At 37.1% G+C, this 15,651-nt stretch overlaps 1 protein-coding gene and 1 long non-coding RNA gene across 2 annotated transcripts in view; both read right to left on the bottom strand.

The window, feature by feature from the left end:
* idh2 (isocitrate dehydrogenase (NADP(+)) 2) overlaps nt 1-15,651 on the bottom strand; it is a 51,570-nt gene that overhangs the window by 4,501 nt on the left and 31,418 nt on the right. Inside the window, exons 7-9 of the mRNA XM_026932450.3 lie at nt 10,565-10,716; nt 9,753-9,865; nt 8,528-8,625 (exon numbers count right to left, since the gene is read on the bottom strand). Coding sequence (XP_026788251.1) covers nt 8,528-8,625; nt 9,753-9,865; nt 10,565-10,716 — 363 coding nt within the window. The remainder of the gene's footprint in view (nt 1-8,527; nt 8,626-9,752; nt 9,866-10,564; nt 10,717-15,651) is intronic.
* LOC128318543 (uncharacterized) lies at nt 608-5,300 on the bottom strand. The gene is made up of 2 exons (XR_008301939.1): nt 4,566-5,300; nt 608-3,951 (listed from the first exon to the last, which is right to left on the bottom strand). It is a non-coding gene; the product is annotated as an uncharacterized LOC128318543 (long non-coding RNA).

The following is a 15,651-nucleotide window of genomic DNA, read 5'->3' as shown; positions in this document are numbered from 1 at the left end:
GGTTCTCCTTAATAATGTGCTTACTCTGATGATCAATGTACAATAAACACAGTTACTATTGACAGTTAAGTGATTATCATATGTCCTGTGCTGTACAATTCAACATCAAAAAATGACACCAGACTTCATTGTTCAAATTAACCTAAAAAATGACTGAGAACGGGAAAGTCTCTTATAATATAACTGGTATTACTCAGAACAATACCACTGTCTTAATCATTAAAATCCAATACACTTACCATTTTTAGTTATTTTACCCTTCACATCAAGACACTGATCAGTAGTCAAATTCAGTCTTACACTACCATATAGTTCCAAAATTTTAAATCAGTAAATTGTAATGCAATCTATGATTTGCCTGTGGTACCTATGTAGTTCAATACAAATACATTTTCACATTTAATGTCAGACTTAGAATGTACAGTTCCTGGGTTACTTTACTGTAATCAATGTGGTCCTTGGTCCAAAAAGTTTGCACCTCTGGCCTAGAGCTAGCACCAAAGTGTTTGATCATAGAAATGGTGTTACCTGGGTGTTGGGCTTTCTTCGGGCCACTCTCCCATAGAGGCCAGATCTAATATGAGCAGCTGATGATAATTTTGAGGTCTGTACAGGTTCTCCTATTTCAGCAAGTGAGCTCTGTAACTCTTTTAGGGTTGTAGCTGGACTCTGACACTTCTCTGACAATTGCCCTTCTTGTTTAAGCACTCAGTCTTGGTAGCATCTGGATTGTGCTATATTTTTTCCACTTTGCTATAATGGATTTCACAGTGTTCCTAAGGAGGTTCAAATCTTTGCCGATGTTTTAATAACCACCTCCATCTTTTTTCATCTCAATACTTTCTAGAGGCACTATGTTTGCCTGGTGTCTCTGCATCATGTCATCTGACATGAACTATGGGAACAGTTTTCCATGTGAGCGTCAGACATTTTTTCCCCCCTTTTCTAGCTGTTTTTTCCTTTTCCCTGTTCTTTGGATAGTTGAGTTTTTGAGGGTTATATGGCAACCAGGGTCAATGGGTGTGCTCGATCTCCTTGGGTACATCCTTTTCTTATGATGGTATTGAGGTGGCTGCTGATGGTTTGTTACTTTATTTGCATTGGTGTTGATGAAAACAAAGTGACAGATTATGACACACAACAACATAACATGCAGTTAGCTGGAACATAAACAAGATAAATGGTCAAATCAAGCAAAATGCTTGCTTAGATTTTTTTATGCAGGCATCACGTTGATGGGTTATGGTCCAGGTGGTGCGCCAAAAACAATGTGGGCTTTATTGATAATTGTTTAGGGCAGGACGGTATCCATCCCACTTGGGAAGGTGCTGCTCTCATTTCTTGCAGCATAGCTCAGTCTCAGAATAGGCCTAGTTAATCTGTGACAATCCAGAGCCAAGGCCAGGGAGCAGACAAACAGGCTAGACCGGCCATCTGCTAGCTGCCTTTAGTTATCACTCTGGTTCCACCATATTGAGACTATGTCTGTTCCCCAAGCTAAAATAAAAATTTTAGAAAACACTCAAAGTTTGTTTTAGTAACTTAACATCAAATTTGATCATAATGAAAGCACAGTCAGCACCTTTAATCTGAAGCTAGGACTGTTAAATAGATCTCATACAGTTAAAGCACAATTGTTAATGAAACTCTTACCGATCAGAAGTTTGTACTGTGTTTAACAGAAATGTGGATTAAAACAAATGAGTGAGCAATAAATGAAGCTAGTCCTCCCAAATTCAGTTATATGCATCAAACTTTGCAACACCACCATCATTACACATGATATTTATCGTATATGATATCAAATATCATAATGATATTCTTGGCATCACACAAAATCCTGGACATGAATTTGTCACATTTGAAGTTCTTTATAGTAACATATGTAACCACAAAAAAGTCTACCCAGTTGATTCCACTAATTACATTTTACAGACCCCCAGGGCCGTAATTTGAATTTCTTTGTGAATTTGTGGCTTTCATCTCAAACCTAGTTGTTTCTGTAGACAAAGCTTTAATTGCTGGAGATGTTAATATTGAATGTTATAACCTGCAAGACCTGCTGAGAACGATCAGAATGTTATAGGACCCATTCAAAGGTGGTCACAGTCTTGATTTAATTCTAACATTTGGATTAAATATAGAAAAAATAGCTTCAGATTGTATACGTGTGACTCTCTCAGATCATTACCTCATCTCATTTAAAATGTCTTAGTCAAAATATATGCATTATGCCACAATACCACATCAAACATACATTCATGTCAGCTACTGCAAATAGTTTTACCAATAATCTCCCAAAGTTATCAACTTTGACTGAATCACCGTCTGACCCCACAAAACATGATCAGACGACTGAATACTTAAAGTCAATATTCCACTACACTCTAGATAATGTAGGTCCACTTAAAAGAAAAATAATTAGAAAGAAAAAACTATCACCCTAGTATAATGTTCACACATGCATCTTAAAACAGACTATTTGAAAATTAGAAAGTAAATGGTATCAAACTAAATTGGTAGTATTACAAACTGCATGGGCTATAGAAAGGCTCTTAGTGCTGCTAGATCAACATACTTCACCCTAACAGAAGATAACAGAAGATAAAAATAATCCTAGCTAGTAGCAAAGTTAACTAGGAATGAGACCACCACAGAAGCATGCACACCATCAATATGTAGTAGCAATAACAAAATTGAAAATATCAGGCAAAAAATTCAGACTATTAATTTAAAGCCAGACAATTTGATAACGTGTAAAGGACATTAGACACTGGATGCTTAGTAACTTCCTTCTACTTAATTCTGACAAGACAGAAGTACTTGTTCTAGGACCACAGGCAGATCAGAAGTAAGCTTTCTGATTACATAGCAACACTGGATGGTCTTTCAGTTACATCATAACTGAAATGATTACGATACGATAGCCTTCTTTCATCTCAGAAATATTGCTAAGATAAGAAACAATGTCACTACATGATGCAGAAAAACTACTTCATGCTTTTGTTACCTCTAGGTTGGATTGTAATGCTTTTCTGTCTGGATGTTCCAGTAGGTGCATAAACAAGCTCCAGTTAGTCCAGAATGCAGCAGCCAGAGTCTTTACCAGAAGATATGACCCCATCACCCCTATCTTATCCACACTACATTGGCTCCCAGTAAAATTGCACATTGATTATAAAATACTACTATTGATCTTTAAAGCACTGAATGGTCTCATGTCACCGTACCTGAGTAAACCTCTGGTCTTTTATGATCTGCCACACCTACTTCAATCAAAAGGTGCAGGCTCCTTGTTGTTACTGCAAATAATGAAGGCTACAGCAGGGGGCAGAGCTTTCCCTTGCATAGCTCGACAGTTATGGAACAGTCTTCCAATTAGTATTTGGGACTCAGACACAGTCTCAGTGTTAAAAATCTAGGCTAAAAACATTTTAGTCAAATCTTTTGTTAATAACTTCTCTCTTAAATAACTTTTCTCACAAAGGCACAGATCTGTAGGGTTCATGGACATAGAGTGTTGTGGTGAACTGGGATGTTTGGATACTGTCGACCCCCTCCCTACTCTCACATGTTCACTCGGGTTTGCTGACAGTGGAGTGGCTGGCTGCTCCCAGGGCACCCTCATGTCTGTGTTACCTTCTGGTTCTCCCTTTTAGTTATGCTGTCATAACTACGCTTGCCAGAGTCCCTGCTTGCACCCTGCACATGACATACATTTCCTTAAACAATTACAGGACAATAGCATACCTAATAATCTGTATTTCTCTCTCTTCCCACTTCCTCTTACGTTCCCCTCTCTCTAGCAACACATGTTAATCTTGAATTATCAGTGACTGCAAAATCCAATGTCATCCAGATGAGGACGGGCTTCCTGTTGTGTCTGGTTCCTCTCGAGGTTTCTTCCTCATGTCATCTCAGGGAAATTTTCCTTGCCACTGTCGCCTCTGGCTTGCTCATTAGGGATAAATTTATAAATTTAAAATTTATAGCCAGAATTTATATATTACTGTAAATGCTTTTTGACAATGTCCATTGATAAAAGCACTACACAAATAAAATTTAATTGAATTTATCTCTCATTTAGGAGTCTCATGCCTCAGTTTTCCAACAAACATTACTATGTGGCTGGATCAGCCTCTGTTGATACTAAATTCAATTACTATTTTGGAAAAATCTGGCAGCGAGAATAGTAGAATTTCTACTATTCATGAATGCATGAACCCCTTAACAGTTTAATGTTTTACTCTGCCAGACATAAAGGCTATTCCAGAACAGACTACATATAAACATCTGCTACACCAATTTCTAAGATACACAATGTGTAAATTCTGCCTTGTCCCCTATCAGACCATAGTCTTGTTTAAGCCCATTTTACACTCATAAGAACACCTGCAAGCTGGCACTTCAACACCACGCTGTTGAATAAAGATTTTTGCGCATACTATAAATAAAAGATCAGATTATAAATGGATGTTAATGTTGCCTCGGTAGCTGACCCTAGGATTTTGAGGGATGCCATAAAAATATGCATTAGAGACTCTATACTCATGTTTGCATCACACCTTAACAAACATAGGTAAGCAAGATCAATAAGCTGGAAATGACTCTCACATCTCAAGGAGAATTCCTATACAGAGGAAACAAACAAACCCAAGAAGAAAAAACAAACAAACAAACAAACAAACAAAAAAGAGTAAATGTGACAAAAACAAAGCTTAACTTTTCATTAAGACACAGAACTGAGTTTCTAATGCATAAAACTAGAAGAACAACATATTACCTTAATGGGGCACTACAATTAAAAAGCAATGAAAAATATTCAAATATCTTGGCCATTGATACACTTTAATACAGGTGTTCTGACTGATCCCCAGGATATTAATGCTGAATTTAAGTCCTTTTATACCACCCGCTATAAAATCAGATCTCTATATTTGATAAATTTTTTTCAAGATCTCCGTTTACTATGTTTATTGTTTATTGTTCTGATGAACAATAAGAGCCCCCATTCCATTAGAGTTGAGAGAGATGTTAGACAATATGAAAAAGGGAAGTCCCCTGGATGGGATGGGACCCCAAGTACAAAAGATTTAGTGTAGGGATTTTTCTGGTGTGGATCATGAGGGGAGGGAGATTTGCTGGGATACTGTGTGGCCTAAACTGAATTGCTCCTTAAAAAAAACCACTGAATTACCAATTAATACACTATAGATTTGTGCATAGAATACATCTTACACCCAGAAGGCATCACTTAATGAAACTCACATCATCTCCCAATTGTGACCTTTGCAAACAGGGTTTCATTGGCTCTTTTAAAAATACATACATACATACATACATACATACATACACATGTATTGGGAATGCCCTGAATGTCTGGAAGCAGACGTCCTCCACCTGCGTGATATTCTTGAAGTTAGAATTACGTATTGCCCTAAATTATTAATTCATAATGATGATTTGAACACATCTGAACTCTCACTGCAGCAGAGGCATGTTGCGTTAGCTGGACTGCCATAAAATGCTGGCACTGCATTAGCAGCCACCATACTCAGGGGCTAGCCAGAAAACTCCTCTGGCTTGGTACACTGCAGCCTTTCAGCTTAAAGATTTATTATGATTTTTGTTAACATCATGCAGTCATCGCCTTTTGTATTGCCTCACACGTACTCCTCACACTTATCTGTAATCTCAGGCTGTTTTTAAAGTCTTTAAACTCTGCTTGTTCTATCTATGAACACTGTATTCAGACACACTACTTTTCACCACAATACTCTGTCAGACATAACTGGAGATCTTACTGGGTGTGTGGGGTTGGTTGATGGTTGGTTGGGCTGATTTCCCCTTGTTTTTTTATTTATTTTTTTTCTATCTACTTATTTTTTATTTTATTATCGTTATTTTTTAAATAAATGATCTCCATTTGTAATGGTATCCTCCTAGAAAAAAAACAATAATTAAATATACAAAAATTTGATCTTGGAAAAAAGAAAAAAAAAAAAAAAAAAAAAAAAAAAAGGCCTGTGACTCTTCCTGGCATTGGTTTACTCCTGTGTTTCATTAGAATGTCTCACTAGGAAGCGAGCCTGAGGAATTCTGAATAAAAGCATGTGCATGTTCTATAGTACAAGAAAGCACTTAACAAAATGACTAAATAGGGGGGGAGGAGGGGAGAGAAAGAAGAAAAAAAAAAAAAAAAAGAGAAAAAAAAACAAAAACAAACCTATCTGCAGTTGTAGCAATCTTCCACCTCTGCAAACAAGCCTTTTTTGTGCTCAAGTCTTGACCTGCTGTTATTCATTTATATGCTCCTGTAATGCTGATGATACACCGATTTACACACACACACCTTCACTGTTTGACTGTCTGTCTGACCTAAACATCTATACGAGCATGAATTTTGAGGCTCAACGATAACTAATGAGATCATATTGAATACATCTCCATCCACCCTAATAAAATAAAGCACCATTCACTGACTGTGCCCAACTTTATTTTCTATCTCAATTTAGAAGCCTTGGTCTCACTTTAGACTCCAAACTGTCATTTGAATCTCATTAAGTATTTTCTACCTTGAGAATACTGCTAAACCTCATTCCATCTGTGGCATTGATGCATGCCCATGCAGTGTCTAATCCAGACCTGCAACACTCTACAAACTTCTGATCTAAGGTCTGAACAAGTTGCAGAATGTAGAAACTCAGCTACCAGGGTTCATCTCCACACCACACTACATCATCCCACCCTTCAAAAGTTACACTGGTTGCCTGTTCATTTCCGAATACATTATATAATATTTCTGGCCTTCAAATCCATGCATTGTCTGGCCCCTAGCCTCCTTCTGTCATACTCACCTGCACACCCAGTCCAGTCTTCTGATACCAATCTGCTCTGTCCCTTCCTCTCTGCTACACACCACAGGCTTTTAGAGTGGCTGCGCCCAAACCGTGAAATACTCTCCCCCCATTTTGAAACACAAATAAACCCAATCTTTTCCATTTCATATTCCATTCACATAATGACTCACATGCATCTGTGTTATTGTGCCTTCTACATTTTATTTTCTTATCTGGTTATTATTCTCATAATTATATAAATATGCATTCTTCTTTATTAGAATTCGCATTTATTTTAATTTATTTTTAAAATTACTTTGTTGTTGTTGTGGGGCCAAGCACCGAATGTGCATAGGCACCCTATTGGAATTGAATGTTTTCTTAAAATACTTCCACAAGGGAGTCTATGGTTGTCCACAAAACACGTTGTACACTTTTTATTAAATTTGGCATACTGAAAGAGGACAGTCTTAGCTAATTTCACAACAAGTTTGGTGTATACCACTCAAGTGCTCTAGCCACATAGGGCAAATTTAGACATACATAGGGCAAATGTGAACATACATTAATGATGATAACCCTTCAACACAACAAAATTGTTTCCGACATATTGGCTTTTCTGCCATTTTGAAATTTCTAAAATAGGTTGTTTTGCTTCTTTGCTGACAAATACTGTCCAAGAATTACCAAATTTGGAGTAAAGCATCAGAAGACAAACCTGAATAAAACTTGTTTCTAACAGTTTTGTTATATTGTACTGTTCCTCCATAACAAACTGACAGCACCAAACAGAATGTGAGGCCATGGCTTGGCAATAGTGTGATATATTCCAGGCAAACTTTGTTGATGACTGAACTTAAACCTATGGGACACCACAGAAGTTTTGTCTAAATAAACCTGGCTATATATCACAAATTCCTAAAACTGTTCATAACTTTTGAATTGCTCAATATCAAGATTCTTCTTTCGCTGGAAGGACCCGGATAAAACTTGTTTCTCACTTTTTTGATATGATGGATATTTCATCCATAAAACACAAACAAATTTGATGGCAAAGTCTTCAAACATGAAGTGAGGGCATATTTTGGCAACAGTGTGAAGTATTCAGACTAAACTTTGTAGGTGAGAAAAGATTAATCATCCTCCTCCTCCTCCTTCTCATCAGGGAATAATTATTAGCTAAATATATTAATCTAGGAGTTAAATTATTGAGGGCAATGGATAAGCCTGAACAGTGTAGCGGTTCCCTCCGAGACTTAAATTACGCTTATGAATCTAGGCCATTTAAGCCAGCATAGCAATATGGGAGAAACAAGAGGATAGAGGTAAATATATGTATTTTAAAGTAGAATTTTAAATGCTCGTGTCAAAATACAGTAATTTATTTTTTTGGAACAAGTACAAGCTGTTGTGTTTAATAAAAGGCATTTTGATATTTAACTCAAAATTAAATCAGAAAATCTATGAGGTCCTAAAAGACTGCAGGGTGACTAAATTTCAGATATGATATTTACCATTTTCCTATTGTTTTCCTCTTTTTAATTTTGTTCATTTAAAAAAAAAAAAAAGTTGCATCTTTTTTTAATCTTTAACCTAAACCAATTACAATGTCTGCATTTTGGAAAATACCAATTCATATAGCCAAAATGAATGAGACAATAAAATGACAAAATTGTATATAATCTTACTTGATCAAATCTGGGTTTCCATCAAGCTTGCCTCTGTGCTCCAGTCCCCTGGTCCAGGCAAAGATGCTCGCAATAGGATTGGTGCTGGTTGGTCTTCCCTGAGGATAAATTAATACCAAAAATGAGTTGTGTAACGTGGCACCACGTCATAGATTGGTAGACCTCTAAAAGGGGTGGAACCATGTAATCAATTGCCAGTCACTGAAACAGGAATGAACATGACTGATATCTCAAACTTAAACATGGAATCTGCAATAGTGGTGTAATTTGTAAATATTGTAAGTAAACTATGAGTATAAAGATCTGTTTTATTGTTTGCATGAATTTTGTTGGTTAAAGTTTAGCTAGATAGTTGTCACTTCCTTGTTTAGCTAGCAGCTTATCTGCTTCTTGGCACAAAATGGCAGAAACTGACATTTTAGAAAAGTCACTTGATGCTCATACTTATGAGAAGACCCTGAAAATTAAGCAAAAAGTCAGACCAAAGCCCAAGATTTTAATTCAAAAGTCAGGGAGCAAAAAGATCCTTTCAGCTTCCATGTTGCACAGACTGTTTTAAAAAAAAAAAAAAAAAAAAAAAATAATAATAATAATAATAATAATAATAATTATAAATAAAGGAATAAAGGGGAATAAAGGAAGAGAATCTGAATTTATATATATATATATATATATATATATATATATATATATATATATATATATATATATATATATATATATATACACATACATATACACACACAGTACATTCAAATAAGAAAATCATTCCTGATCACTGCTGCTGCCAGTTGCTAGATGCAACTATCTAAAACCCATTCAAGAATCCAAGGCCAGTGAATGAAATCGTAATGTAGGAACTCTCGTTTAACTCTAAGGTTCCTTTATGGCTTAAATTAATTCTCAATCGGCTTGCTTGCTTATTTATTTGTTTGTTTGTTAACTTAATACTATCCAAGAACAAGGACAAAACTCAATAGATATTTAATACTGATAATCATTTACATTAATAGTTTAATAATCTAATTAAATATTCAATCAATATCAAATAAGATTAATAAATATTCTAAAATGTATGTCCTGCAACAATACTAAAATACCATTATAAAATCAAAAGCAATGGCCTAGGTTGATGATACCCAGGAAAAAAAAAAACAATACCAATTAGTGGACAGTAAAAAAGGTTTAAGTCAGTAATGTAGCAGAGGAAGTATGCTGGACTAACCTTCTGATGCTCACGGTAATGCCTAGTTACTGTGCCATGGGCAGCTTCAGCCTCAATGGTCTTTCCATCAGGGCACACAAGAACAGAGGTCATCAAGCCCAAGGAGCCAAAACCTGGGGACAACACTCTACTTTAAACAGGCACTGGTGCGAGTAAGGCAATATGCTAAAAAACACCATTAAACACATGAAAATGGCATTTTACAGCTGATTTTGAAACTTAACCACGACAAAAACTAAAATGCAGAATTCTACAACTGATTTTGAGGCTCATTTTTGCTCCTCCTTCACCATCCTCCTCAGTGCATGGGGGTACAGTGTGCCAGTGTGCTCCTGGGTCCCATCCCTGGCAAATTTCCAGCCAGTTCATACATGTGAAAATTTTGGTTATGGCTTCATCTATATGCTTAATGGTATTTTTATTGCTCATACATTTTTAGATCAATTACCTGATATGTCAAGGTCAATGACCAGTGAATACTTTGTGATGCTCTATGGCTTATCCCATTATGGATTTTGAACATAGGGGAAATTAATATTTGTACACGAGGAAAGGAGGACATGGTTAAAGGCAACAACAGAGCTCCTGGGGACTAACAACAAAATTTTTTTAAGAATTAAAATGCATTAGCATTTATTTAAAAAGACTCCTTCGGGGTGGCGATAGTCTTGGCACACATTTTTGAAAGAAAATATTATTATTTAAAAAGTAGTTCTAATGAAAATGGCTTCATTTTTAGAACAAAAAAATAGTTTTAAAAGATGAAGGAGCTTTGTATCCTGTTTCTAAACTTTGTATATCATAAAACTTACCTTGAGCCAAAATATCAGACTGGACATCTCCATCATAGTTCTTGCAAGCCCAAACAAAAGCACCAGAGGACTTCAACACTTGTGCCACCATGTCATCAATAAGCCTGTGCTCATACCAGATCTTCAGCTTGTCAAACTCAGGCTTGTATTTCCTGTTGACATGTTAATAAATAGCTGAGTACACTGATTTTTGCAAATGACCCATGCTTCTACTTTAACAACTTGTTCTATTCCTTCTAACTGTCAGTGGTGGTAAATATCATCTGGATATCTGCGTTTTTGAGATATATGCAGGTGGCGCAGTCAATTCTGAAGGCCAAAGACATAAGGACACTGCTCAATTTGGACGACTGACTTCTGTGCTCCCACCAAAGATCAGACCACCTGCGACATGTCCACCCTGCTTGCACACATTATGGCACACATTCTCACTGAACTCTCAACAGAGTGCCCCAACACTAACACAGGCCATACAATTTATTGGCTTCAAGCTAGATTATTTAGGCATGCTAGCCACCCCAACATGTGGAAGACATAATCGTGCTTGCCAATCAAATTCCGGCAGGTCACTATGCATGGTATTAGCTCCTACTGCAACATTAGTTCCTTGTAATTAAGGAATTTTCACAAGACAAAGAGAAATGTTCTCATCTCAGCAAGAAGTGCACAAGCGCTAACTTGCTGGAAACTCAAGGCCTTTCTCACAAAATCCGTCTGCCTGGGAGTGGGGAACCATTAAAGGGCTGAATTCGGAAAATGTTGTGACAGTCACATACATCTATCCCTAAGGTGTCAGACGGCATTCTCCACCTTGCCTGAAAGCTACTAATTACTAATAATAAAGCTACTAATTTAATTGACTGCATTCTATATACAGTTCTGGACTATTTTGGCACCATTATTTAACAGATTTGTATCCAAAATTAAACAAAATATGACACTACCAACAGAAATGAATACCGCCAGTACATCACTTCACCTAAAACCCAACAAAGACTTTATCCTCTAGTTACTGTCCTTTATGACTAATCAATATAGACAATAATAACCAAGTCCCTAGCTAATAGAACTGAAACAGTTATTCCTTCAATACTCAGCCCAGATCAAACTGGATTAAAAAAAACAGACAGACAGCCACCAACGTGCATAGACACCTCAACCTGGTACATTACACATCACATAAGAATCTACAGTAGAATCAGCAATAGTAACACGTGATGCAGAGATATCCTTTCCTTTAACTGGAAATTTCTACTTACCACACTTCATAAATTAGGTTTCAGTGAATCATTTTTTCAGTGGATAAAAATTCTCTACACATCACCAAAGGCCACAGTTATTACTAATGTACTAATATCACTAGACAAGGATACCCACTCTCTCTGTCCCTATTTAGCATTTTATAGAAGCGTTAGCGGCAGCAATAAGACAAAATGTAAACATTAATGGGACCCAGAAAGCAAACAAACATAGAACACAAAATCACTTTATATACTGACAACATTTCACTCTTCTTGCAAAAACCTATGGATTCAATACAAGAAACTATCCACACAATCTAATATTCCAAACTTTCAGATTACTCAATTAACAGAACCAAATCCACTATGCTCCCCCTCAACATGAAACTCCCCGAAACTACAGTACAATCTCTACCTATCCCTATAAGCACCGACTACATCACTTATCTTGGTGTCAAATTCTCCACCAAGCTATCAGACCTGCATAAACTCAATTTTAACCCATTACTGAACACTATAAATAATGATCTCCAATGCTGGATAAATAGTTGATCTGGGATCAACATCCCAAAGGAAAACATAACAGCGCTAACCATCGCCAACAAAAACCAAACAATAAGTGAAGTGAAGTGAAGTGACTTGTGGCCAAGTATGGTGACCCACACTCGGAATTTGTGCTCTGCATTTAACCCATCCAAGTGCACACACACAGTAGTGAACACACACACACCGTGAACACACACCCGGAGCAGTGGGCAGCCTTTTTTGCTGTGGCGCCCGGGGAGCAGTTTGGGGTTCGGTGTCTTGCTCAAGGGTCTCACCTCAGTCGTGGTATTGAGGGTGGGAGAGAGCGCTGGTCATTCACTCCCCCCACCTACAATCGCTGCCGGACCTGAGACTCGAACCAACAACCTTCAGGTTCACCTTCGGGTTGCAATAACATTAATATCACACATTGCAAAAACCTAATAATTGACTACATAACAATGGAAAAACTCTCTGCCTCAATTAAAAAAAAACTACCAAATTTAACTCTATTTGGACAGCACTCATCACCTACCAAACCAGGGAATCATCTCACAATAGCCAAAAACTCAGTCCCTACAGACAGACCACATAATCGAAGCCATACTAAACATCTCAAGGATAATGCTCACAAGAACAACATTCACAGAAACATGGTGTTATACATATTAATTAAATCAAATGACATATTAATTAACTCAACTGACATTCCAACTACTACTCTTTACACCCCCACCCCATAAACCCTCCCCCATCCATTTACATTTATGGCATTTGGCAGACACCCTTATCCAGAGCGACTTACAATTATCTCATTTATACAACTGAGCAGCTGAGGTTAAGGGCCTTGCTCAAGGGCCCAGCAATGGCAGCTTGGTGGTAATGGGATTTGAACTCTCAACCTTCCGATCAGAAGTCCAACGTCTTAACCACTGAGCTACCACCTCCCTATCCTGTCTGTTACATCGTACACCCACCACTCACCCATAAATATGAAGTAAAATAAATAAAGTCTTGTCTGCACATTCAGGCAGTTATCAGTCAATCATGTGGCAACAGTGCAATGCAAAAAATTATGCAGATACAGGTCAAGAGTTTCACTTAATGTTCACATTAGCATCAGAATGAAGAAAAAGTGTGATCTCTGTGACTTTGATTGTGGCATGGATGTTGGTACCAGAAGGGCTGGTTTGAGTATTTCATAAACTGCTGATCTCCGGAAATCACATACACACACACAAAACTTCTCTTACACAAAACATTGAACCTTGAGATGGATGGGTTACAACAGCAGAAGACCACATCGGTTGCCACTCCAGTCAGCCAAAAACAGGAATCTGAGGCCATCATGGAGAAAGGTTCATCAAAATCTGGTCCTTTTCCATTCTTCAACTGTCCAGTTTTGGTGAGTCTGTGCCCATGATAGCCTCAGATTCTTGTTCTTGGCTGACAGGAGTGGAACCTGATGTGGCCTTCTGCTGTTGTAGCCCATCCACCTCAAGGTTTGGTGTGTTGTACGTTCTGAGATGCTTTTCTTCTGACCACAGTTGTAAAGAGTGCTTATGAGAGTTACTATAGACTTCCTGTCAGCTCAGACCAGTCTGGTCATTATCCTCTGATCTCGCTCAACAAAGTGTTTCAGCCTGCAAACCCTCCACACACAGGATGTTTTTTGTTTTTCGTACCATTCTATGTAAACTTTTGAGACTGTTGTGTGCAAAATTCTCAGGAGATCAGCAGTTTCTGAAACACTCAAACCAGCAACAACCATGCCATGGTTAGTGTCACTGAGATCACATTTTTCCCCATTCTGATCTTTGACCTGAACATTAACTGAAGCGCTTGACCTGTATCTGCATGATTTTTTTTTTGCATTGCGCTACTGTCACATGATTGGCTGATTAGATAACTGTATGAATGTGCAGGTGTTAAAGTGGACGGTGAGTGTATGTTCATATTTTAGTTTGGTAGTGATTTAGAAGTTCAATACATACAGTATTTACAAATTTACTTGCAGAATTCCAACATGGTAGCCTGCAAATTAGCTATAGATAGTTAATGTTACTGGTGTAATGATAGCTACAGAGATCCAACTAACTACTTGACCATTCTCTGAATGAGACATGATTGATCTTTGATTAGACAATACATTTTAATTTACTGTCTTTTAATTAAGTCCATTTGTTGAAGCTAAATATGGAATCGTTCTAAAACTGCCTAGCTTTTTTAGACTGAGAATCCAGCCAACTACCTGTATTACTCCCTTGGCCCTTTTAACAAAATCCTTTGTTTGTTTAAAAAAAAAAAAAAAAAAAAAAAAAATCATCTCTCTATATAAACATAATATACAGTACACTACATTGCAACACTATAAAATAAGTAAATTTTTTTCAAAAATACTTGACAAATAAAACACAAACATGATAAAATATATTAAATGTAAAATGGGCTATTTAATTTTGGAGTATGGTAATAATTTTTTTCTTGCATAATATTCTTGCATGATTTAGTTATTTTGGAGTATGAAAACTAAACCCATACCCATGTGTGTAAATATTCCTGTATAGTCCCCTCCAAAAGTATTGAAACAGCATGGCCCAATCTTTTGTTTTTGCTATACACTGAAGACATTTGGGTTTGAGATCAAAAGATGAATGAGAAGATAGATTAGAATTTCAGCTTTCATTTCCTAATATTTACATTTAGATGTGTTAAACAACTTTAGTGGCAGACCACTCAATTTTTAGGTGAGCAAATGTATAGGAACAGATAGCTGTAATAGTAAATAACACTTAATATTTGATTGTATATCCCTTGCTTGCAATAACTGCATCAAGCTAGTGACCCATTGACATCAAACTGTTGTATTCTTCTTTTCTGAAGCTCTTCTAGGCTTATACCACAGCTTCTTTCAGTTGTTGTTTGTTTTGGGGGGTTTCTCCCTTCAGTCTCCTCTTTAGGAGGGGAAATTCATGCTCATTTGGGTCTGGTGATTGACTTGGCCAGTCTAAAACCTTCTACTTTTACCCCTGATGAAGTCCTTTGTTCTGTTGGCAATGTGTTTTAGGTGACTGTCTTGCTGCATGATGAACTTCCTCCCAATTAAATTGGATGCATTTCTCTGTAATTTGGCAGATATATTTCCAGTACAGTATATTTCCATCTTGTGGTATGGCCTCTATTTCTACTCTCAAAGCCTTCTTGGAACAGTGGATTGTGATACGTTCACCCCTGCCCTGTGAAGATTGTGAGTGATATCACTGAGTGTAGATCATGGATTTTTCTTCATAGCCCTCACAATGTTTAACAACTGCTGTTGTT

The sequence above is a fragment of the Pangasianodon hypophthalmus genome, chromosome 6 (genome assembly GCF_027358585.1).
Source record: "Pangasianodon hypophthalmus isolate fPanHyp1 chromosome 6, fPanHyp1.pri, whole genome shotgun sequence".
Classification (NCBI taxonomy): domain Eukaryota; kingdom Metazoa; phylum Chordata; class Actinopteri; order Siluriformes; family Pangasiidae; genus Pangasianodon; species Pangasianodon hypophthalmus.
Note: the sequence above shows the minus strand (reverse complement) of the source record. Positions and strands in the feature narration are given on the sequence as shown.